Source organism: Natator depressus, chromosome 4 (genome assembly GCF_965152275.1).
Source record: "Natator depressus isolate rNatDep1 chromosome 4, rNatDep2.hap1, whole genome shotgun sequence".
NCBI lineage: Eukaryota > Metazoa > Chordata > Testudines > Cheloniidae > Natator > Natator depressus.
In genome coordinates, this window is record NC_134237.1 from 79868512 (window position 1) to 79895645 (window position 27134).

General features: G+C 40.7%; 1 protein-coding gene across 1 annotated transcript in view; it reads right to left on the reverse strand.

The window, feature by feature from the left end:
• Positions 1-2019: 2019 nt before the first annotated feature.
• Positions 2020-27134, reverse strand: part of LOC141986958 (EF-hand calcium-binding domain-containing protein 6-like) — an 87879-nt gene continuing 62764 nt past the window's right edge. Inside the window, exons 13-18 of the mRNA XM_074952053.1 lie at positions 13223-13364; positions 11258-11382; positions 10533-10776; positions 7859-8031; positions 5023-5191; positions 2020-3768 (exon numbers count right to left, since the gene is read on the reverse strand). Coding sequence (XP_074808154.1) covers positions 3511-3768; positions 5023-5191; positions 7859-8031; positions 10533-10776; positions 11258-11382; positions 13223-13364 — 1111 coding nt within the window. The 3' untranslated portion in view covers positions 2020-3510. The remainder of the gene's footprint in view (positions 3769-5022; positions 5192-7858; positions 8032-10532; positions 10777-11257; positions 11383-13222; positions 13365-27134) is intronic.

Below are 27134 nucleotides of genomic sequence, written 5' to 3' on the forward strand. Positions count from 1 at the left end.
CTTGCAGTGACAAGAGAGACCTCACCTGGGACATGGTGGGGGAAGCAGCTCTGCTCAGCATCCAGACCTGGCTGCTCAGAGCAGGAAGAAGCCCTACCATGAGTCCAGCACCCATCACCCTCCAGTCTCTGCTGTCTGGAGACCAAGCCAGGTTGGGGGATCGCCTCCTTTCCAGCCCACAACCCAACCCCTTAGGACTCCCTCTGTCAGATACTGCCCTTCAGGCCGCTGTAGCAGTGTGCTTCTTTGACACTGACTGTGCAGCAACATGACCCGGAACAGTGCAACCATGTTCTGTAGGTGGAATTGCACACAGGGTGTTTTGGCACCCTTGGTTTCATTATTTCTGTGGGTGTAGCTAAACCCATGAACCCCTGCTAAAGCTGCCCCTGCACTAGGACAATGCTGGCAGTTGTACATATGTGCAGACACAACTCAACTTCTTATTACCTTTGTAGATGAAGCTGTTTTGCAGCAGTTCATATATGTAAGAAGAGGAATATTTTTCCTGAAAGACATTTCTTTTATTTTCACAAATTTCAAGACAGTAGAATCTGCATTAGTCATCTGCTGGGCTAAAAATTACCTTGGCTGTGAATTTGCCTCAATCATTGTACTCACCTTTCCCTCAGCTAGCAGCATCTCGCTTCCCAGCCCTTGAGGTCTTCCTCTCTTGTCTTCTCATGTTCCTACCTCCCTTCCCTCAAAACCCCATTCCTTTTCTGACCCCTGTGCGCCTATTAGCTCAATCCTTCCTAAGTCCCCCTCTCTTCACTCCAGCCCCACTTTACCTTTGGAGACAGCAGTTATATCTCATCAGCTTGGACCATCCCTTCCCACATCAGTGGATGTACAGACCAAAAGTCCATTTTATGAATAGTGGCTGACAAAATGTGCTTTGACAGTTCTGTAACTGGTGTGCATTCTTGTTGATTCTTTATTCAAGCAGAGAAGAGACAAGGATTATTTTAGCGTCATTTAACACAAAACAATCCCTAATTTATTTATATTATAGTGGTGGCTAGAACCCCTAACTAAGTTGCAGGCTAGCAACCTAGCCACTAGACTACCCTTCTTCTCCTGCTATCCCACTCTCTGAGATAGGCAACTAGAGATTATTCAGATGTTATAGTGATGAGTGCCTCAAACATACCTACACTTAAATTAGATAGAGTGATCCCAGCACAGGAGGAAGAGGCCAAGTACTTCTTTGTGACTACCCAGGAAGAGTCTGCACTATATACATAGACTCTTGGAGACTGAAATATACTTCGTTGGCCTCTCCTCCTGAAGGCAGGTTGCTGGATACAGACTTTTTGGTGGACAACTTCGCTATTCATAGGATAGTGGCTTCAGATCTCAGTGTCCAGATCCTGCTTGTCTGGTTCAAGCGGGGATGGATTTCTTCCCTGGTTCGAGTCGCGATGTATTTCGTCCCTAACTTTTGTCCACCTCTATAAACTGACCTTACAGAACTGGTAAGAGAATCAAGTCCTAAGGCTGTCTCAGAAACAACACTCCTGCCCCCTTTTTATTAGATAAGATGTAACAATGGCAAAATGTACCAGATGTATTTTCACAGTCACATGGGTAAAGTATGGCATACGGCATAGCACATGTTGACCTACATGCCACCCTGTACACATTAGCATGGCATGTAATGAAAGGATTGAGAGAGTGATAGCAACTGGACGAAACTGAAAGTTCCTATGTAAAAAAAAGAGACTTTTATTTGGAAAGTTCAATGTGACTAAGACCGAAAATGTTAAATCCAGGTTCATTTTGAAAGTAAACCCTGTAATGCTAACTTTGAAATGACAGCAATACAAAATCTTTAAACATGCATGATATTTCATCACCTCTATTAAGATTAGTGCAGTTAGATTAACAATAAATGCTTTTTTGTTAACAGAAATGTGTATTTTTTGCTCGTTCAATGAAAAGTTGAAAGGTAACTTCATTATTCATTACTGTAACAATATAAAAGCTTACAGTGCAGTTCTAATTCACACTAGGTACAGAAAAGCAGGCACCATCCTGCAGGTGCTTCACACAAATGCAGGGACCTCAGTGATGAATCAGGGCCTTAACTCAACAAATATCCTCAGCTGGTGTAAACTGTCATAGCTCCATTGACTTTAAGAGAGCTATGACAATTTACACCAGTTGAGGATCTGCCCCATGGTGTCTAATCTGTTAGACCTTCTCGCTTTATTGTAAAAATATTTTTTTTAAACTGCTTCTTACTCCCGTTGGCACTGCAGAGTCATCCCAACTGCTGGGGAATGAGCTGGTTTTTCTTCCTGCTCACACTAGGGCCAAAACTCATTTATAGCTGTGCAATCCCACCAAGGTAAATTAGATAGTACAAGCCCATTGGACACAATAGGGTTATACTGGTATAGCTGAGGGTAGGTTTGACGTACACTATGAGATAGCAAGCAGGGAAAAGAATTTGGAAAAGGAGCTACAGCAGGAATTAATCTTTTCCTGTATGATTCCCAGAATACATAGACAGCAAAGATCCTGAAAAACCAACAAAACCAACACATCACAGGATAATAATGAACATTTTTATTTATGATGGATTTCAAGTGAGTAGCTGCAGGGGAAGAGTGTGTTCAAAGCAAACCAAAAAGAACTCCTCACCCATGGCAATACCTTTGCATAGACATGCCTGGCCAGATCCTCAGCTAATGTAAATCAGCAAAGCTTCACTGAAATCAGTGGAACTATATTTATATACATAAGAAGTCTCTTTAGTGGAATTACACCAGCAGTGAATTTGGTCCTATGTACTGAGTGGACAAATGACACATATTTAAGTGAGTCCAGATATTTATTTAACCAAACCAACTATGCGTTTACATAATTATGAAAATGTATTTGTACTACAAAAAGAAACAGATAAATAACATGAGTCTAAACATACAGCTGCTTTGAGCAGGGAATGTTCAGTGAAGTCATGTGCAGAGCTGCTGCAGAATTGGGTCCTCTGCCTGTTGTACTCTGTGGAGAAACTATGTTTGTAAGAAAAAAGAAAAGACAACTAAGCAAGAAAATGTATGTTTATATTAAGGGCCAAATTCTGGCTAACACATACAAAGGACCTGATCCAACTCTCAGTGAAATCAAAGGGACTCTTTCCCATTGTCATTGCATCCTACACAGCAAAAATCCATGCATTACCTTCACTGAAATTTTTATTTTCTTAAAAATTAGCATCTCTGTAAGCTGCATCCTTCCCTCTGCTTTTCAGAATGTTAGTTTTCTTAGTAACAGCTTGAATTACGTTTTAAATATAGCACAGTATTTAATACTCAGCTTCATTCTCTGCTCTCACAGTTTTTATTATCCCCCTACAAAACAACTGGTAATACAGTGGGCAACTCATGAGTAGCCAAAAGACACAAAGCAGTGATGCACACTACAAAGAGAAGCAAATGACTTAGCTGGGAGCATGCAGACACCATTCTTCTGCTTCTACTCACAAGAATATTCTACATTATTTTATTGTGGGTTTGCAGTAGATCTTTTGGCTGTACGTGGTTGGCCTTTTTTGCAAGTTTCTTCCAAAAAGGACTTGTAATCAATTCGCCCATCCAGGTTGGGATCAAACTTAGATAAAATGTGATAAACCTCATCTTCATCTAGCAGAAGGTTACAGAGCTTCAGGACAGATCTGAATTCTGGCAAAGAGAGGTAGCCATTGCTGTAAATATCCAGCTTCTTAAAAGCTCTTCGAAGGGTCTTCCAGTCCCCTCGTAACTACAGCCAGAAAGAAAACAATTGGGATGTTGAATTACCACAGTGAAATAACAACCAAACCATTACGTACTGTGAGGCACAATGTCCCTCTTAATATTTCATCTGAACTAACAAATTGTGAGGTATGCAGTAGCATCCTTTGTTGTACGTACCTGCACACTCACACAGGTCAGCACACAGGAAAGGTTCACATAATATAATTTGCACTTTGATAGCTTTCTTTCCCCCAAGGGCCTCAAATTGCTTTACAAACATTTAGGCTTCTAACTATGGGCATAGAAGCATAACTTCAGGCAGCCATTTTTGAAAATTTTTGCTTTAATAAGTGGCCCCATTTTCAAAAATCTAACTGAGGTCAGTGGCAGTTTGACAGATCAGGTCACTTATGTAGACACCCAATATGGATTTATGAGTCTAACTTTAGGGACCCAAGTTTGAAAATCTTGGCCTCCAGGCTCAGCTGTGGCTTGCTCTCATAAGAGCACAATGGTGGGGGGAAAGTGAACAGCGCCAAGGAGACTTCCCCCGCTTTTCCCCCTGAACATGGGCTAGGCACAATTCCTGAAACATGTTTTATTGGTTGGCCTTTATTGGAGATGTAACTCATCCTGTCCCTTCCATAACTCATCCTTGTGGTATTTTCTTTCAAGGATTCTTCCTTATCATCATTTCATTCTTGACAAGTGGAAGTTCCTGAAGCTGTCATACAGGATCTCAACATCATACCACAAGAAAAAATATGCTCCGTACTTGGATAATAGTGGCATGATCTCAAACACTGCAGGGGTCTGCCTAAAAGTAAAGTATTATTTATGTACTGGCACAGGTTATCTGTGTTTGCCTGTAAGTATTCTAATTCATCTACCGCAGATATTTCAAAGGTACCACCAATGTCCACGGTAAAACATAAAGTGCAACATCAAATCGAGACGAGTTTAGTACAGCTCCTACTGACTCAGCCAAAGTAAAGCTCCTACTTCATCTCATTTGATAAAGCCGCTGTCCATGGACAATAAGGATCCGCCTCATTTGTAAACACATGCAGACTGCAGACATAGCAAGTTCTGCCACTGAGCAGAGAACTTTGATGATTGTTCTAGTGTCTGGCTACCAGCTGGCAGATAAAGCCAGTAGATTATGAGTATGTTCTAGCACAGTTGATCACTGGACTTTTATATTCAATAGCTAAGCAATTTAAAATGGCTAAGAATTCACATTTAAAAGTAAAGCCACTAGCCATGACAGCCATCATACCTTTTTTCTTAGTCTGGTTGTCAGACCACCCAGCTCTGCAGTCTGCGTTCCCGTGTGGGATTGATCTATCTCACCCTGAGATGCCTGCATAACAGCAGCCATGTTATTCCCATTCTTCCATCTTTGTCTACTTAAAGCAAAGGGCTTCAGAAACTCCAGGTATGAAACACTTAAAGAAAAAATATGTTCATAAGTTTCTACAAAACTACCTGCATGGTATCTTAATTCATCTTCTCCATTTGAATACTGTGTTCCAAATTTTCTATCATCCTCAAAATCTGTGTACTTAAATCTTGTGTATGTGACCACTTCCATGCATAATCTCCATATGTGCCCATGCAAATCAAGTAGTTGGACATCTAGCCACCTATTCTGCATCACTAAGCATGCAATTCTGTGGCTGCAGATATAAAGTCCATCTTGTAAATGTGTTCCTTACAGTCCAATGTTACATCTGCTTATATTATTATTATATTTTATTTTAACAGGACCCAAAATGTGAAGAGGCTCCATCCAATACAGAAAAAGGACATCTCTACCCCGCAGAACTTACAATTTCATTTCAGACAAGATGCAATGAAGGGTAAGAAGAGAATACGGAAAGAAAGGAGAGGAAAGTCAGGGGCAACGTTATTAAGATTAAGCAGTTATTCTGCAAAAGTTAGTGCACAACATGGTGAAGCAAGTAATACTTTAAAGTGGGACATGTGGAGAGAATTAAGGAGTAGGCTAACTACCTGGCAAATTTCTTGCAAGCATCATGAAAGAAGTGGGTTTTCAAGAAGGATGTAAAAAAGGAGAGGGCAGTGGCTGTGCAGACCAGATCCAGAAGGGCATTCCATAAGTGAAAGAAAGCCTGGAGACAGTTCTGGGAGAAGCAGACAAAAAGGGTGGTAAGGTTGGCAATATTGGCGAAGTGAAGCTTAGATGAGGGGGAGCGCAACACACACAAAGATGAGGTCAGATATACAGTGAGGGGTAGAAGCATGTCGAGTAAAGAGTTGTTCCTTGAGGATGGAGAAACCAGGACATTCTTGTCCTGTGCAGGGAAGGAAATAAAGGAGAGTGTGAGGTAAAGACAGAAGGAAATGGTTTAGAAAAAACCCTAGAGTGAAATCCTAGCTCCACTGAAGTCTGTGGGAGTTTTGCCATTAACTTCAATGGAGCAAGGATTTTACCCCTAACTTTTAAAAAAGCATACAGCCTGTCACTGTCTAGCCCACAGCTAATATCATTTATTTACTCACTTATGACCTTATATTATGTCATTGTTTATATTCAGTGCAAAACCCCAAAACAATGAAACTTGAGGTTCTGATTTTAAACACACAGAATCCCCAGAAGTCAGGCATGAAATTGCATTTATGTTAGACTTCTCAATGTTATGTGATTAAGTAATGAAAGACCTTCAAATAACACACATTATTTGATGTGAATTCCCTGGAAATCAGGTCATCTTGCAGATTTTACTGTTGGTTTTTTTCAGCTTTTTTTTCCCTAAGCTTATGTTTATATATAGAAAATTAAGTTACTAGTTATTGTCACAGCCAGAAGAACAAGGAGAATGTAAACCAATGTGTGTTGCTGAGTCTGCTGTCAGAGTTTGAAATAATACTAGGCCAAGTCTACATTAAAATCTTTTGCCAGTATAGCAATCTGTTAATTTTTTACAGCATTACTATACCGGCAAAAGCCCTACTGTAGATGTGCTTATACCAGCATAAAAGTGCTTTTGCAGGTACAGCTCACTTTCCTCAGGGAGCTGGTATAAACTATACCAGCAAAAGCACTTTTTTTGCCAGCATAAGCTTCATCTGCAATAGGTGGGTTTGCCAGTATAGTTATACCCGAAGGGCTAGACCAGGAAACCTTTTCTAGTGTAATCTAGGTTTTAAAAAAATATGAACTTCCCATGTCACTGTTACGGAATGTTGACCCTGAAACATCACTGAGAGGAACAGTGATTCTTTGCACACAGGGAATTTGAATTTTTGTACTAATACGAAGGCAGAATTTTATTTTGTACCTGGACGAGGGGAAATATGGGTTAGAAATTCAGATTATCAGGCTTATTTTATTAAAGTCAAAGCTCATATTAGCTCTAATTTTAAGACTACGGTAGGCCTTGGTTTGGAGGCTCATTTTTTTTCTCATTCAGAGGGATGCATTTGAAAGGTAAGGCTGCCATGTGACAGGTGGGTCACAAAAACTTTACTTTCGAAAATAACTATTTTCGAGTTTTAAAAATGTCATTGTGAATGGTTTGGATGCATTTTGCTGCTCATAAATGCACAATGCACTAATAGCTTTGTCAAGAGCTCAGCCACTATACAGATAGTAAATTTTCACATCACCTGCACTAAGAGAACTCTTCCAAAAAGAAAAGGAGTACTTGTGGCACCTTAGAGACTAACCAATTTATTTGAGCATGAGCTTTCGTGAGCTACAGCTCACTTCATGAATACTTCATGTATTGTGGATACAGACTAACATGGCTGTTACTCTGAAACCTGTCAGAACTCTTCCAGTGCAGTTGAAACCTGACTTGCTAAACCCGTTCTATTCCAGACCTGATTTTCTTTTGAGCAGAGACTTGCAAATTCAGTGACACTGTGAGTCTTAATTTTTGTGATTTGGACAAAATGTCCAGCTGAGGCTAGAACAGGAAAATCAAATGAACTAAGCAAGAATTTGAAAAAACATGCATTAACCTATTGTGCCACTTACAGTATCTAACACTCACTATTGTTTGTTCAGTGTTATAGACTTCCATTTAGATACCATATAAACATTTATAGACCAACTTACTTTAACTCTTTTTCCAAGTTTAACTTACCGTCCATCTCCATTGCTTTCAAATTTCTGTCCCAGCATTTCACATTCATACTCATTAAGATGCACACAGAGCTCAGTCAAAATATCTTTAAATTCCTCCTTGCTTACAAAGCCTGTATGGTAGGGGTCTAACTCTTCAAACTCTTTCTTGAGATCATCCCACAAATACTCCACCTACAAGAAACAAACCACATAAAATCCTGTAGTGTTTAGGATCTACACCCAATCCTCTGACTAACACTGCAGTGTATACTCATGCAGTAACCAGAATGCAGCATTCCTGCTCTAATCCTCCTGCATCTAGAGGTTTATTTTTTTCTAAAGAAATGGGTGGGACAAATTCTGGAGTTATAGAGTCAATAGGACAGATTTTCTGCTTTTAGTGACAACTTTTAGTTTAGTACATCCAGAATAACTGCATTAACCTCTGTAGGGTTACTTTAGATTTACCAGTGAGGGTAGCCGATAGGTCTTTTGTCCTCGGCAAGAGAGGGGAAACTGCCTTTCTCTAGCATGCGTTCTCTAGCAGCGTTCCAGTGCACTGGGTGGAGGAAATCAATTTGTGATTCACAGGCCACGAAGGTGGTTCAGCAATGTGCTGTGGGGCACAGAGAGCATGACAAGGCACGGAAGGTGTCCCGGTCACCCACTGCAGTTAAGGAAGTCCCCAGCCGTCACGATTCTTCATGCTGTTGGAATCTGGTTTCCACAGCCGAGAGAGTGGGACTGCCCCTGTGCAACGGCTGTCTCACTTAAAAATTTCCTGCACAGGTTTTCTCACAACTCGCATCCCATTAACATCTTATCAAATCTCATCATCATCATTAGTGACTGGAGAGGTGTGATAGGACGATATGGAGTGGGAAAGATGAATATCAATGGACTCCTCTTCTTGGGTAAATGTGCAGAACACAGTCCGCTCATCACTAACACCATCTTTAGGTAAAATGATAAATATAAAATGACATGGATGCACCCAGGGTCCAAACAATTGCACCTGATTGACTATGTTATCACCGGCCAACGAGACATCCACAATGTCTGTCAGTGGCATGCATGAGAATAAGATTTGTTCCCGTGACATTTCTATGGTTAGCAAACCTACAAATCTAATATTTAAAAGTGAGATCTTCATCTGAACTTGATGGGTGAAGGCCAAATTCTGCTCTTAGTTACACCTGTGTTTTTGTCCTCTCCTTGGAAAAAAAACATGACTGTAAAGTGTTGTAAAGTTAAATTTAATTTGAGAGATATATATAGCAAGAGGACAAAAATGACAGAGCTGTCATCCAGCCATTCCAGGCATGAAGTGCTCATGGTCAATTTCTTAACAAAATCATCCTTTCAGTGGGAATAAAAAAGCAGGGAGCTCTGAAAACTGAGCTTCAACACAACAGAGTTTCCAACTGATATGCCCTCTGGCTGGAGAGACATGATAACAATTATCAGGACAACACTTTCTTTTTAAATTCAGTGGTGGAGGGCCAGGGCAAACCCGTGGATCTGCAGGGGAAAGGTGAAAGGCAAAAAAGGGAGGGTACTCCTCCATCCTCACCTATATGACAGCTCAGTGCCTACAGGTGCCAGGCTGTAACATGATCCCAGTCAGCTCCAACCCCCTATTAAGCGTATACATTTGTTTCACAACATGGAGGGGGTATTCAAGGAAGGCAGTGGTAACAGGGCCATCAACACCCTGTCTGCGGTTTATGAAAGACGATGCAGAGTATAGCCATCTTGCTCGACTGGCATTTATCACACCCACCATGAGTGCAAAGTTAAAAAAATACATGTGAATGCAAATTCCACATTTCAGTGTGTGGACGAAATGATATGGAATCTTTGTGGCCTCAACCATCCCATTCATATTGCCGATTTACTCTGGATGGTACTTGTATGATTTCCAGCCCTCCTCCATAGCAAGAAAGACCAGGTAACTTGGGTCTTTGGTCCCACAGTACTATGGCACTAAGAGATAGTGTGAATGGGCAGTCTTCACCCCAGTCCCAACACATACACCCTAGAGTAGTATCCAACACTCAATCCCAGTTTTACCCCTCCATTCCTGGATTTTCTTTATTCTTAACTTAAATACACACAAACTATAGCCCGAGCTTCCTCCTGAGTTGGCTGTTTCTAGGGTTTGACCTGGCAAGACCTCTTGTCCCACCCTTAGCTCCCCTCTTGCCTTGGAGACTGTCCACCTTGTGTTTTCCTAAATTAAAGGTAATGAAACCTATCTGGTCTGGCTGCCAGCATGAGCCAGCACAGCAGCTCTTCATTTCCATGCAGGGACCTGAAACCTGACTTCCCATCACAAATAGATACTGTGCACACAGACACAATCCATTTGCAACCTGTCCCACACAAATATTTTGTTTCCTTTTATTAGAAAAAAAATTTATGGGCTGTGCTTTCCTTTAAACACACCATCATTTTGTTTGGTTGTTGGGTAGTGTTAATTTTATACATTTTTCTCCGTACACATAACAAAACTCAACATCATGCATTTCAAAGAAAAAAGTTTGCAGATTTCTGATCATGCACTAGATTCCTACTTTGGAATTTAAGTAACAACTTACCAATTTTATTTATATTTTAGGAATAAAGTAACTACACACACTTCTGGAATTTAGTCACAACTGGTATTACTTCTTTTAACTGGAATAGCTTACTTTTGCTCGCACCCTGTCCACCAGTATATCAGAATCACAGCTGAGCTTTTTAGAACACAGCCTGAAATTATTGTCCCCTTTTCTGGGTGGACTAATCTTGGCATTGGGGAAACATGAAGAGCTGGGGGAGTATCCAAAGTGTCTCACAAACTCCATGAAGTCAAGGGTATTGTCCTGATTTGTAATTAAAGTTTCCCACAGCCTGTGGATTTCACCTCGAGTTATTTCAGGTCGGATGTCAAACCTTGCATCAAAACATTGAAAGAGACAAATGTAATGACAGTAGCAACAATAGTAACAACAACTAGTAAGAGGAAAAGCAGAAAGTTATTCTGTGTACTGGCCAAATCTCAAAGTGCTTACTCAGCAAACTTCCGGTGCAGTCACTGATGCCATTGGGAGTTTTGCTGAGTAAGGACTTCAGCTATACACAAGAGATAGCAGAATGGTAAAATGATGAAAGATTGTTATTGCTTGCTGGAAAAATCCCTCTGGGCATAGGTGCTGGTATTAGGGGTGCTGGTTTGAAGTGGTTTCTATTATATAAAGGGTTTACAGTTTGGTTCAGTGGCTCTCAGCACCCCCACTATACACATTGTTCCAGCGCCCCTGCCTCCGGGTCAGGTCTTCAGCTGGTGGAAATGAGTGTAACTCCATGGAAGTCACCATCAGCCAAGGATCTAGCCCCAAGTCTTCCCAGAAGCCTCAGAAGCCAGTCTTCTTACCGCTTCAAGAGAAGGTACATAGTCTCCTGAGTGAGGCGCCGGGAGTTCATTTCATCTAAATCTTCAAACTCTTTCTCTATTGCTTGGTAGTGTTTATTTAGCAAGCTTTTAATAATCTTGAACAGCTTGGGGGGAAAAAGGAGATAGATGTGAAGGTTTATAAACATAGAGACTTTATGTGTAATTATCCTAACACAAACGGCTCCTGGAGTTTCTCTTTCAAACAAGGCGCTCTCTAGTAATTGGTGACTATGGTCTCACAACAGCATGATTTCACTACTCCCTCCAGAGTTCATAGGAATTATGTTATTGGGCAGGATGCAGCCTCAGGACTTTTCCACTGAGCATGGAAACCCAAGTACAATTAAGAGTTACATGAATTTTACAGCTATTCAGCTGGCAAATATCTAAACATCTACACAAATTCCCACTCCAACTGCTTAGCAGCTAGAGAAGGTTGCTACTGAATGGGAAACCTTGGTTTAAGTTGGACTGTGCATTCTGTGCTCCTATACACTTGTTACTTTAGTAACTGTCCCATATCTCCAGTTTTGTTTCTAATTTTCATGTGTAATAACTTTTTGATATCCCTTGGAGAGCTCTAGGTAAATTATATCTACAGCTTTTCAGCACTAATTTTTTTCTCTCTCACTCCCTCATTCATTCTATCAAATTAAAATGCCACAGGGCTCAGTCCAGCAAACATTTACATGAGAATTTATTTCCTTCATTTTATTTACGGACTAGTCCCCTCAATTTCAGTATTAGTATTATTTTTCTCTGTATGCTGGCTGGCCATGAGTTCCCATACAGATGACTTGTGCCAGGAGCAACAATATTACAACCTATGGCCTGATCCTGCAAACACTTACCCCAGTGGTTTTCAACCTTTTTTCATTTGCAGACCATTAAAAATTTTCAAATGGAGGTACAGACCCCTTTGGAAATCTTACACATAGTCTGCAGACGCACAGAGGTTCATGGACCACAAGTTGAAAACTACTAACTTACCCACATACTTAACTTTATGCATATGAGTTGCTTGATTTTATTCATGAGAATATTCAAAAGCGTTTATAGGATCAGGAGTTAGCAGGGTGCACAGTAGCTGTATCTGGATCACAACCTCTGACATTTCCCCCTACCCGACAACACCATTTCAATGTGCAGAGGAGGTTCTGTAGAATGTCTGCTCTTATTATTATTTATATAGTACCATAGATGTGTATGGCATTTTACAGGCAAATAAGATGGGGCCTACATTTTGCTCTCATTTGCATGGCTATAAATCCAGGTGTAACACCACTGATTCCAGTGAATTTACTCCAGGATTTATATCTCTGCCTCTTGAGCACATTTTGTTCCATTAGAAATGGCAGCTCTGTGTAGGCACACGTGCATTCCTGTGTGGGTAACTGAATCTATTGTCACCACCATAAAGTCAGAATGGAAGAAACCCTCCCACACTGCCCAGTCTGCAGTGAAACCAGGGAGGACCTAAGGACAAAACACTGGGTTCAGGGCCGGCCCATAACATTTTGGTACCTGAGGCGGGGAGCTCAAATGACGCCCCTATGACCCCTTGCTTGGGCTGAAACTCTGGGTCCTAGTGGCTCCCCTCCACAGTCTGGCACCTGAGGCGGCCACCTCAGTTCGCCTCATGGTAAGGCCAGCCCTGACTGGGTTTCACAAACCCAGTGAGGAGGCTAGAATATGCCTCTGAAGTTAGGACAACTAGGACAAGTGGTCCTTGGCTGCCACCCAGAACACAGTTCATAGCTTTCTTGCAGAATTTTGATCAAGAAGAGGTCAGATCAGGATAAGCATCAGTTAATTATTGACTTCTCGAGGGCCCTTCCAGCCCTATGTTTCTATGATTCTATAAGGTGCTCTCTCTGGAAAAAAACAAAAAAAACAAAAAAAAGGTAGGGTTACAATAACAGGTTGTGTGTGTGCTGCCTGTACCTGCATTGGAGTTCTTCCGCAGGTGTATTTCACTTTCTGGTTAGGGATATTTTCTTTCTGTTTCTGCCCATCTTTGTCTTCGTTAGGCTCACACGCAGAATTTGTTACAGATTTCTCATCAAAGAGACTAGGCAACCCTCTGCTGAAAGAGAAGACTGTTAATTTAGCCTGCCTCTTGCCCTATCACCCACTGGTGTCTTACAAGAACAGTTAACCCTAGTGCCCTGCCTGTCCCCTTGTCAATGTGTCAAAATCCAGGAAAATGTCCAACGAGGGGTAGCCAGCACAACTATTTCACAATACTACCTGCCTATATGGCTTCATGCTATGATGTTCTTAAAGGGGTAAATATAAGCATTATATTGCTGTATATTTGATTGTATGGTTTTCATGGATAATACAGTTGGCCAAATGCCACCCTGATTTACCCCATGCATAAGCCTGGGAGAGTGCCTCCTACCCCTGCAGGGCACACACTAGGCCAAAGTCCACACGCAGTGTACTTGGAAGGGGTGGCTTGTGCATTATACTCTCCGCAGTGGGAGCTCCAGGAGGTGTTGTGCATTTAGACTCACACAGCCACTGCTCTTAGCCAAGCACAAGGACTGTATGTGGGCTTAGCTCCTGTACTGGGATCAATGGGGCAGGGCACAATCTAACCCAGACTAGGTGCATTTTCAAAGTGAGGTGCAGGGTTTTAGCCATGCAAATCCCTTTGGCTTTAACAGGAGTTGCGTGACTAAAACTCAAATAAAAAAAGCTTTCAGAAAAATAAATCCCAAAGTGAAAAATGCTGAGAGCCGAGACAGAACCTCCACCAGTGACTGGCAATCCATCCTGACTTTCTAACTGTGCAATGTCACCTTCACAGAGTGCGTTTCTCGAAATGTGTGTCATTTACCACATAGCAGGCTGTAAAATAGATTTTAAAAACATCAAGATTCTCAAGACAGTTTAGAACACAGAGATATAGGCAACCTACATGGTGGGCACAGCTACACCAGCAGGGTTAAAGGGGAGACAGTCCAAATTCATCCAAGACCTGAAAATCTTGACATACGTAAACCCTACATGCATTAGATAAAGAGGCCAGAAAGAAAGGTGCCCCCTAATGAGTTTTTTTTGCGCTTGGGTGAGCGAAAGGGCTGCTTCAGGAGGCTAATAACTGAAAACCTTCCAGGCTTTTGTCCGGAGAAATGGCAGGCACTTTCCATCCTTTTGAAAAAAAGAAGGCCTTTCGGAGTCTTCACGAGAGATGTGGATTTTAGGGGCGACCTTAGGTCATACAGAACTAATCAAGCGAAAACAATAAGAAAATTAGCCTGACAGTCAGCAAGTATCTGAGGACTTTATCAAAAAGAATTAGGAATGGACAAATTCACTGGGAGCAAAGGATCAAATCTGCAAGGTGGCATTGTGTGCTAGGATTAAATTATTTATTCATTGTTAATTTATTTATTTATGTATGTGCAAATGACTTAGCTGCTGCAGGTGCTGAGGAGTTTCTGAAAAGGCCCAGTTTTAGAGCCAAGGCTAGAATATTGGTCCATTTAACTCATTCTTTTCCTTAAGGCGATCAAACAGTGACTTTTATCTAGGAGATAGAGGAGGAAAAACCATATGTGTACTTGGAACGATGAGGCGTCTGAGCAGCACTAAGCACCCAAGTATTTCAGTCTCATTCAAGAACACCAGGGGAGGCGCCATGCAGTTTAATGTCCGGCAAATTAGCAAATGAATGCTTATGTCAATATGTGAAAAATCCCTAGTTGATTTAATCAGATAAAAAGCCTCTTGGGAAATAGCAGAAAATGCAGGATTTTTCTTTTCTCAAAAAAAGAAAGAGAAACAGTACTTAATAAGTTTTACTGAAACTTACAATAGTTGCAGAAAACAACAGTTGTTTACATGGATGCTTATATATACACATGAAATATTTCCAGTGCTGCCATTAGAAGAAATATAAGAAGCCTTTGCCAGCTGCTCTTCATATCACGTTTACTATTTGGAAGAAAACAGCTACAATCTGTGAAAGCTACAGAGCCAGCTCAGATGCCATCCTTGCTACCCCTCTCTTAAAGGCACAGGAGGTCTAAAGACTTGCAGTAGGTCAGTCTTTATATTCCACCCTGTCTCCTGTAAGATAAGACCTGAAGATGTAATAGATAGGAATCTTATTTTCTCCCAAGTTTAGACAAGTAATAATAAAGGGTGAAAACTGTTATCTCATGTTGCTGTTGACCCAGAAGAGCACAGTCACAGTGGGGATTCTGTGTAGGACATGACCTTGGGGAAAAAAGGAACACAAGAACTCAGCATGGGGGTTGAAGGCAAGAAGTTACACATATTGAAAACGATAGCATCACATCAGTTAATGCCCTGTGATGGGAAGTCCTGCTGGTTTTGTGTCCTTCTATAGAGAAATATTTGGAGTTTGACTGTATCTGGTAAGTAAATCTCTTAATTAAATCCCCCAAGGGTTGAAGGTTCTAATAAGAGATGGCTCATCACAGCAAATGTCAACAGCTGGTGTCAGAGTTTGTAAAACTGCACTGCTCCATGAGAACTGAAATCTCACCTGAGTTTAAGCAGAGATGCAGGCTTATAAAGAGCGCCAAGGCATACAACACATTTGCCCGCTTCTCTCAAAATATTCCTCATGTTTTGGTCATTCTCAGAGCTTTCACCTTCATCCCAAAATAAATGTCTCTATGTCAACTTAGAGGAATGGATGGTAATTAGGCCACTGAACAGTGTGATATTTTCCCATACTATTAAATATTAAATTTAAGGCTCATGGCCAAAATTTCCAGGACTTACCTGAAAACCTTGGGCACCCAACAGCCCTGCTTATCACTAAAATATTAACTCAACATTTTATTTGAGGGATTGAATTAAATCAGTAAAAATGCCAACAGTCCTATTGCTATTTGTCTTCTGAAACCCTTGAAACCTGTAAGACAGCCTTCTGAGATGTTACCATATTATATACGGTGCCAGAGTACCGTGCAGCACTAAATGAACCTGCAGAACCTGTTGGAGCTTGCGCCAGATTTTGAGTAATGTGCTTTGCTGTGATATTGTGTATAGCAGGATAACTGCTTCTCATCCATCAAAATGTATTCTGTTAGAGCCAAATCCTAGCCCTTATTTAATAGTCTTTTGTTACTGAAACTTCCACACATTCAACACACAGACTACAGGATTTAGTCATTAATGAACATTAACAACACTCTGCATTGCATCCTAGGAAACTGTCTTGATGTTACAAAACAAAATCCTACTGAAATCAATGGGGCTTTACGGGCCAACTTTTCAAACATTGGTGCCTGTGTTGCCCCTCCAAAAAAAGTGCTACACCTACTACATGTGAAAAACTTCACATTTCTGCATGGAAAATGCCTGCTGCATGAGCCACAGATGCGCGTGAGTGTTTGTGTGTATAACTTTGGCCTCCACGAGAGTTGTAATAATTACGACAAGTCACTAATAACACGTAAAGTTTATTAACCAGCAATATGAAAAGGAGCTATAATACCTACACAGTAGACACTTTTCAAAGGTAAACAAACCCTGCCATACATTTATTTAGAAGGGTCTATTATACAGAAAGGATTCTCAAGTTTGACCCCAAGCTGCCCGATAGCTTTTAACTCAATCTGCTAGCAAGTTAAACACCAAGTTGCTGAGTCTTAACTGCTATTTTAACCAAAGTCAGCTAATACAGGTAGCTAACCCATGTTAAGAGCACATCTGCAGTTTAGACATACCCTAAAGCTCTGCATAAAATTGGATTAATCACAGAAACAAAATCAGATTCTTACAGCACAGAAGCCTTATCTAGCAAAAGTCAATTTTGAAATCTAATCTCATTTCCTGCTTGTACATGTCATTTATCCGCCAGTAGCAAATATGAACACACGGTGATGTTAACTCTGCCAACATCATTAGCATGTTTTGGCTAATGGGTGATGCAATGAAATTATAGGCTTGAATTCTCTGTGTTGGGCTCAACACAGGACAAGAAGGAGATGGGGTTCAAAGGCAGATTTATGCCATCTTTGCAGCTCCCCAATATTGGAGTCAGCCCCTGGCGCAGTATGGAACAAAGGAGTCCCCAGACTTCAGTGGAGTTTTGCCCATTTACACTAGCAAACAGTTTGGACAAACAGCAAACACTAGCAAACAGTTCAATAGATGCTTTTCCAGCAACTGCAGATATCAAAGACCCAGTCATAAAGAGATTTTGTAAAATAGTGCTCATGTTCCACAAACATGCTGATGTCAATGAGGTTAGAAATTCTGGGGTGTAAATTTACCAAAGTCCCCCCACCTTTAGCTACTCTTGGCAGGTGTAAACACCAGCACCTATTCACACACACTCCGGAGGCTAACATCTGCCCAATACAAGCTTTAGGATTTCACCCACACAACCCACTAGTCTCAACGTGAAGGAGTACAATAGTAATACGATAGGAATACAATACAATACTCCTTTTCTTTTTGCGAATACAGACTAACACGGCTGTTACTCTGAAACTAGTCTCAATGTGTTTTGCTGGTGACATTCTAATGCATGTGTGGCTGGATCTCGATACAGTGGGCGTTGATTTAGATGATCTAGCGAAGACCTGCTAAATCAACGTCAGAGCGCTCTCCGGTTGACCCCAGTACTCCAGCTCCCAGAGAAGAGTAAGAGAAGTAAACCAGAGAGCGTATCCCATCAACGCAGCATAGTAAGACACTGTGGAAAGACGACCTAAGCTACATCGACTCCAGCTATGTTATTCACACAGCTGGAGTAGCGTAACTTAGGTCGACTTACCCCAGTGTCTTCATTGTGCTGCGTTGATGGGGGACGCTCTCCGGTCAATTTCCCTTACTCTTCGGGGAGCTGGAGTATGGGGGTAAACTGGAGAGAGCTCTGCTGTCGATCTAGTGGGTCTTCACTAGACCCACTAAATTGACACCCGCTGCATCGACTGTAGCAGCGTCAATCCCCCCAGTAGTGAAGCCAAGCCCTAAGATTGGGCTCAAAATAGGTGCCCTGTATGGTTCATTACTATTAAACTCAGAATATCCTAGAACTTAATTTTTTGTTTCAATTCTTAATGATCTGTTTCTAGGGCAAGCAGTGTTGCCCAGTGGATAGGACACTGGACTTCGATTCAGGAGACCTGGACCTGAGCCACTAGCCTTCTGGGTGACCTTGAGCAAATCACAAAACTTTTCTCTGCTTCAGCTTTCACATTGATAATGATATTTACCTCCTTTGTAAAGCAATTTGAGATCTATTGATGATAAATGCTAGCTACGAGCTAAGTATTATTTATTTATAATTATCATTTTAAATTTTCTATAGGAACAACATTTAGAAATATAGTGATTGGTTTAAATTCTGGCCTCACAGTGCTTGTAACCAGCCAGAACTCCACAGCCCAGGCCATCAAAATTTAATGACATTGTACTTTTCTATAACATGAAAGGCAAAAGACAGTACCAGAGGTGATCTGAGCCTTGACATTAACTGACAAGGAAGTGGAACTAGAAGTCATGGGATATTTGGGAATGTTGTACTTGAAGTAAAATTAATTAATCATTGGCTGGTGAATTAATAAAGTGTACACCTTAACGTGTGGCCACTTGTTCCTTGTGATGTATGTGAACACTGCAAGAGTTAGGCCGAGTGCTGCAAAAACACTTACATACGTGCTTAACTGTGCATGTGAATATCACATTGACTTAAATGGTACTATGCACATATGTAAAGTTAAAGCACAGGCTTAAGTGTCTGCAGGATAGGGGCCTTAATCTGTAGAAACTAGAAGTCTGTTATAACTAGGTTACAAATATCCTGCTTCTGAGTTCTGATGGGATTGGAATTTCTTTGGAACTCATCCAACTGCATCCCTCTAGGTCAGAGAAGACTCCAGTTTGCTCATACAGTTTAAGTTAACTGAATTTAGGATAGGGAGAAAGGTTAAGTAGTGGATTGTCATACTAAGACACTACCATTTTGTAAGGCAAACATTAACATAAGGAAAATAAAAGGAGGGTAAATGGGAAAAAGTACTAGCTGCAAGAAGACTGAGAGGCATTTCAAAAGGACACAATACTAAGAGCCCAAAGCATAATGAGCTCCCAAGGAAAAATATGGGTAACAAAAGTTAGCAAGGAACTGAAACGGAAAACAGAATTATACTGGAAATGAAAAAAGGTGATGTTGAAAGTAAATAAATCATAGCATACGAGTGATAAAGTAACCGAGACAAACATGCCTCGGCAATTACGTTATCTTAAAGGAGTTAAAATGAAATAAGGTTCCTACAAATAAATCCAGAGAAAAAGATAAGTAAGGGAAGAATCAGGAATGCTATTTAGTAAGAAAGAAGAACAAAAAATAAAAATCACTAAAATAGTATAGATACTAACTACTGTTACTCAGTTTTCAACAAAAAGGCTAAAGGTAAAGGGGACATAATGCAAAGGACCGTAGGTGAGGCTCCAGAACACGGAGTTGTTACCAAAGAGATGATGGGAGAATACCTCACAAAACTAAATAGTTATTCCATATACCAATAAATAAATAACCAAACACGACCCTCCTACATTTGGAGAATGTTCACATTGCATGATTAGGCATTCAAAGAGCCAAGTAGTGAGAAAGTTCAGATTGCATGTACAAAACTAACTCATACCTTTGTTATAGTCTTTAATTTAATAAATTAAATTTTTTAAATAATATATTATAAATTTTTCTACAACCTTAGCTACATAGGTATTACTCAGTGGAATATGGATATTCCATAACAGTGATCAAAAAGGATACAGCGGTCTCAACTAGCAGTAACTGTCATCTTGATAGAATGCCTTCTGGTGCAAATATAAGAACATAACATCTCATGACCTCATATGAGTTTTCAAACATTACGGTATCATACACCCTTAGACACAGGGCAGGAAGGTTGATATATTTAACATTTTCATGGTCAGAATGGTCCAATATATCTTCTTTGACTTTGATATTTTGGGCCAGACTTTGATGCTTTGTGCCACTCTGCCAGTAGAAAGTGAACCCACCCCACCCCCTCCCAACTGCTGGGGTAGGGGTGTGTGACAGAGTGCAGGGTGTGAGTCGGTGAGCCTGCACTCTGATCACTTTGATGCTGTTTAGGGCCCCAGGAGAAGCTGATTGGGGGTAATTAACTTATCAGGCTGGTGGGCTGGGTGGGGTAAAAACTCAATTAATCCCATTGGCCCAGGGCTGATAAAAGAGGCACAAAAAGGAAGGAAATAGATGCAATCTGAACTTTGTCACTACTTGGCTCTTTGAGTGCCTAATTATGCAATCTGAACATTCTCCAAATGTAGGAGGGTTGTTTTGGTTATTTACCTGGGGTTCAGGTCTGGGTCTGTCTCTACTAATAAGGAGGCTAGTTGAGCCTTGTCATACGAGGCTAGTCTTACAGAGGCCTCAGAATAGGGAAACCTCTGAGACGGCTTAAAGCTCAGCAAATATTGTAAACAGGGGAGTGCCTGGGGGACTGTGGTGATATTGGTGGAGGGAATTTTAAAAAACTTTCACTGAGGCTACACCAGATGGTGTCTGGGAGATTCTGGGAAGAAAGAGGATGGGGCGGAGTCGCGACCCCGTTACAGGGTGTAGATGGGAAATGAGGATTTGGGCAGTTTGTGCAGTGTAAGGCAACCTTCAGCACAGAGAAGCATAAGGGCACCTTTGCACCACCACCCTTCAGCTGTGCCAAGTACTCCTCAAATTGCATCTGAGGATCTGCCTGTTGGAAGATAAAATACATACCTTAGAGGAAATATAACAACTTAGTCAGAAGCCATGTACTCTATGTTTTGCTTTTAATCCAGAAACACAGCTTTCTTTAGGTTCGTTTTAGGGAAAGAAGCAGTGAATCAGAAAGCTAAGACACATGCACAGTACAGGCTTCCTTTGAAGGACTTTCCTAGCCTTTTTTAAGGAAAGACAGGAAAAAGAAATTTCATAATCAGGAACCATTTGGCTGGACAACACCAGAACCTAAACACCTGAAAAGATCTGCAGGAGAAAGACTATTCTACAAGGAATCTATTAATCCCTGAAGTCAATGTCTGTTTGTTTGTTTGTTTAAAGAATACTCTAGAACAATCTAAAAGGGCACATCAAGGAAATAATTTTTGGAAGGAAGGGGCTCATTCACATCAGATATTTAACAAAGAATAATAAACTAAAAGTAAAATATGAAAATGTTCATGCTATTCAATAGGAAAATTTGCTTCTCACAGTGTATGCATTAGAATAGACTACTTTGTAAATGGAGATAGCTGACTGTTTCACTGGCTATTGAGATATTGTTGCTGAAGATTACAGATTACATTAGACAGAGTGGGAATGTGCGATTAAATGTCCTGCACAGTTCAGAAAGTCACACTACATGACCCAAGAGGCCCTTTCTAGCCCTATTGTCTATGATTTTATGATCACTGGAAGAAGAAAAGGAGTACTTGTGGCAAAGGAAGATGATGTCTGTCTGTATCTGTACAAGTTTTTTCATGCAGTTGATAGATTTCCACTCCATACGGCTAAATGCAGTGCCTTGCATTTTTGCGAATACAGACTAACACGGCTGTTACTCTGAAACCTGATCACTGGAAGTCATTTTTACATAATACAAGATGCTAGAGATCACACAGATGGATCTTAGCCACCTTCTCAGACTCTCAAAAAAATAGAGAGATAACAACATAGCAGAAATCAGGTATCACATGCATTCCAGTGACACAAAATGTTCTTTTCTTCTCTATGAAACACTGAAAGCCTTGCTAGTGATTCAACAACAAGTTAGCAAAAAGTATGAAATGAAGATAAATAGATGAAAGCATATTTATTAAAAAGATCTAAATTATCCTTTGATGTGTTGAACCCAGAAAGTGAAAGTGATTAGTTTAATGTTCCAAGATGAGTGGAATTAAAAAAATTAACAGTGTCACTGGTGAAAATTAAATTTGATTTTAAAAAAAACTGTCCAGTTGTAATAATCTAAGCATTATCAGTGCAGAGCTAATTAATTGATTCTGAAATAACTAGGGACAATTCCTACTCCAAGTTACAAGGGTACCACCGTTAGTGGCTTTGATGGGAGTTGTCTCCATGCAACTGAGAGCAGTTTCCGGCCGATAATATTTATATTTGTCATGTATTAACAGCTAAGGGAGTTAGTCACTGGCCTGATGGCGCTGAAGGAGTTAAAGCACAGGAAGGCTAGAGGTGGGCATTGTCTTCCTAGGCAGCCTCCCTGCTGTGCCATCCTTGTCTTTTTACTTGTTTTCTTCAAGCAAAGCTAGAAAACACAATAAGGTTGACAATGGTCCTTTAATTTTTTGCTCTAATTCATAAGCACCCTTTATTTGCCAACACTGGTTAACAGGATGTGCATAGGATCACCATGCCCTTAGATAGGGGTTAGTGACCAGGCAAATTTCTATACCATGAGAGGTAATTTTTCTTTATCTGGATTATCCATACTTGCTTTAGCCTCTGGTTGGGTTGGTTTATGTTGAGATAGCTGAGAATGAGCGAAGTAGGTTGTGATTTGTAGGATTATTAGTAGAGAAAGGCCCAGACTTGAACCACGGGTAAATTATTAACACTCCAAAACTTTGGGTAAACTCAAATCCGATCTTCATAATGGGCTGGACTAAAGCCAGAACATTTCAGAACGTTGGGGTGGTTTGGCTCCAGACTGGAACTTAGTGGCTCAGGTTTATTTCTAGTTTAAGATACTAGAAGGGCAGAGGAAAGGTGTTTGGGAAAGATAACCTGGAGAACCGGAGGTTCTGTTGTGTTTCTATTTCTATATCAGACTTGCCTGACACATTTCACCAACCATTCCTAGTGTACTCAGACACTAGCACCTGAGGGCTCAAGAAAGCTAGCAGTGCAGGGCAGTTTGGACAGCAGAACACTTGGGTCAGACTGTGCAAGTAGAGGTTATTGTGTAAGATAAGTTTTATTATAGGATGGAAGTGGGATGTCACTGTTTTTATGTCCTTATCTTCATTTTTAACTTGTTCTCACATTAGTCCTTAGTACATGGCAATAGGCACATAGGACCAGGTTCTCAGGTATGCCTGAGCCACACTACGCACACCTGAGGAAAGGGGTTAGGAGCTGCTATTTGTTCCCTCCGATCCTCAGGGCAGCCACTGCCAAAACCAGCCTCTGGCACAAATTATAGCAGGCTTAGGGCTGATCTAATTTTCACTAGCTGAAACAGGGTCGTTCCACCAGCCCAGACTCATTGGAGCCCCACTCCATCTGGTCATGAACCCTTCAACTCCCAGTTATCTCCCTACTCTGGGGAGAGAGGTTTGGTGGGGGGTAGATGGCACAGAGCCAGTGATGCCAGCTTACTCCACCCAAAAAATCTCCTGTGCAAGAGAGTATCCAGCTGCCCTTCTAGGGCAGTTTTCCAGCTGTTTGGCACTGCAAAATCTGGCCCACTATTTGTAAAGTCTGTGTCTTAGTTAAGATGAGTTTTCAGTTAAATAAAAGATGGAAAATAAAAGTTAACAGCTGAGTGCCCTGGATGGCTGGTGAGAAGGACTCTTCTTTAAAGTTATCCTTAGACACGTGATAGCTGGAATCTAAACACTTGGTAATGTCAATGTCAAAAGATTTGGCAGAGAAGGCTGCTGTTCCAACTGCAGTACTTTTAATAGATCACCTTACTTAGAAACAGATCTGGCTGAACTGTATATCATTTCTTTTACTGTTGAAAGGACCATTGGCCCTCTCACAGAAAAGGTCCTTACAATGCTATTGTACTTCTCCAGAAACTCATCTCCCAGATAAGAAACAAGTTGGAAAATTTGTGCTGCTTCTGTTTGAATTCAAAAAAGAGAAGAATTTCAAAAGAGTTAAATAAAACTATTCTTACCAAGTTGTGACATCCATTTCCACTTTGCAGGGGAAGTATGTTATTCATGTCTGAAAGAGCTTTATGCTCGTCAGCCTCCAAAGCTGTGTGGATCCATTTATAACTCTGGCCAGGGTTTATTCTACACCTGAGAGTGTCGATGATTCATAGATGAATTATAAAAATGTAGTACTAAGATAACAGACCCGATTCTACCTTGCCAAACCACAATATTTACTAAAGGCCAAGTCAAACCACAATGTTTTAGTCATCTGGCTGTAGAGGAGACATTACGCCCCCTGCAGCCAAATGCCCAGAACTTCAGTCTTTCACAATAGTTCTTCAAATTTACAAACTAGCTACACTGTAACTTCATCATCATTGCTTCTTCTATTAAAACTATGCCTCTTTTCCTCTCGGGCAATAACTAACAGAATCTGATTTCATAGATTGTGATATTTTTGCCTAGCCAGAACTCTAGGCATACTTCCCTTTGCTTCTGCTTTCATTCAGGCAAAAATAAGTGAATCTGAGATTGGTAACTTGGTCAGATCATCAGCAAAAAACTGCTCCTTGTGTGTTCTGTTGCATTTTAAATAACTTTTACAGGGTCACTGCATAACATTTCCTTACTCTGCAAAAAGAAGTTCATTGCAAAGTACAAATAAAATGGAAATATTGCAATTCAAATTCTTGCTTAAAACTTACTATCAGGTTTATTTTGGGGGCGGAGGGAGAAAAGAGAGGAGACAAGGAGTAGGATTTGTAATTTATTTACCCAAGAAAGCTCTGCTCAAATGCATCATCTGGTTTTCTGTAAGGCCCTACTTTTCTACCTAGTTTTACAGCTGGTGTGACTGACGTCAAGTGATATGTCACTCTGTCAGATCACACAGTGAGTCGGGGGCTCTTCCTGGATTAGAACTATTCCACATGCCCTTCTGAAAAGATTTCTAAGAAATGTCAGAGCTGACTGTCTGCTGTTTAAAGCATATGTTTAAAAGTCTTAGACATCTCAGTCAAAGGTACTGTAAATATAGGAACAAAGCTGGTAAATGCTTGACAGTGAAATTTTAATAATGGTGAACCAGACTCCAGTGCTAAAATAATTAAATGGGTCAACACCAGCAATCCCACAGAATTAGGAGTTTTATTTTGGACCTATTTCAAGGCCAGGAAAAGAAGTTTTGAAAGCATCAGTTGTTACTGAAATGGTCAAGGAAGCTATTAGTTCAGTGTAGTTTTGGCAAGGCCTGAGAGCCAAAAGGCTGTGAAATTTACTTAAAATCAAAGTACTCTTACCTGTTGGAATCCCTGCCTGCAAGCTTACTTAGAATCCCTCTAATACAACAGAGCGGTGATGACTGAAATGGCCACTTTATTATGCACAGTACAGGAAAACAGGCCTTATATTATGGGTTTCGTCTTCTTATTTATCTATTAACAACATCAAAGTACTAGAACCTCTCTGGCAGAAACTGCACATGTACACAAACCAATTGTCCCAGACCAAACCCTCTTTATAAGTGAAGTCCAAAGTTAACACACCCCTTTATATTCTCAGCTGTTTAGAATGGGATAAATGCTCCAGTTGTTTAAAAAGAACCCAGCAAAAGGCCATGTATTACTTCAGTCCCACATAAGTCCTACTTAAAGAGTTTTAGTGTGATTTAGGTAGTGGGCCTACTGTTACCCTACACACAGGAGTCAATTTGACCCAAAAAGAAAAAGCTCTAGGTTTAATTCTGTCACTCATCACAAAAACTTGCCAGATTAAAACAAAGATGTATGCGATTTTTAAGTCTTCCACATTGTGGGCCCAATCCTGAACACCTACTGAGAGCCTCTGCTCTCATTTAACTTGTCTGTCTTTTGCATTCTTCCATTCCACTCCTTATGCAAGGAATGGATTTCCTGAACTAATCTATAAAGTGACTCCCATGTCCTACTTCAAATCCCTTTGCTGTGATGCCTCTTTTGCTGCTGTATTGTATATACAGCACAAAGTGTGTGTGTGTACTGTATATGCTGCATAAGCACACACACACACACAATATAGCTGTAAACGGGGCATCAGAGTAAGGGGAGATATATCTATATATTCAGAGAGATTTTGGAAATATCAAGTTTTACGCATAGCTACCTTATCTAACAACAAATTCTTATTGCTGTTGCCCTCGTCCTCCATCCCCCTTTCTTTACTATTGTTACAAACTTGTTACATCGTCTTAAATTGGATTATACGCACTGGGGCAGGGACTGTGTTTTACCATGAGTTTGTACAGTACCTAGCACAATGTACTACCATAATACAAACATTTAATAATAATAATCAGCACCTCTCAGAATCAGGTGCTTAATCTGGAGGAAGGAAAGAATGAAAATGTAAAACCTATTTTGGTGTGCTGTGCTTACCTCAAAATAGAGACGGTCGTGCACAAAAGAATCTTCAGGGATATTAGTGGGCCTCTTGATCTATATTCACTGAAAACACTGTGTGCTGAAGACTTCCAAAGACTGAATCCCAGGATAGCTCAGCCAGAGTTGAAGCATGAAATATTTTATATGCACTTGCTCTATCAACACAGTCAATGCCTAATGGAATTTTCATCCACCGAGAGCCTGACCTCTTAAATATGGAGATTGATGGGTCCTCTCTTAGGTGGGAACCTCTCCAGTTATTTATATAACACCCCTTCATTAACGGAGCAGTGACAATGAAAAGGATGCTAAATCCTATCATGTTTCAAAAACAAAAAGGAATGTAAAATATTAGGAATGTTCTACAATGAACAGTATTTACTATTCCTGTTGGAGCGGCAAAGCGTCCTGTGGCACCTTATAGACTAACAGACGTATTGGAGCATAAGCTTTCGTGGGTGAATACCCACTTCGTCGGATGCATGCACAAAAGCTTATGCTCCAATACCTCTGTTAGTCTATAAGGTGCCACAGGACTCTTTGCCGCTTTTACAGATCCAGAT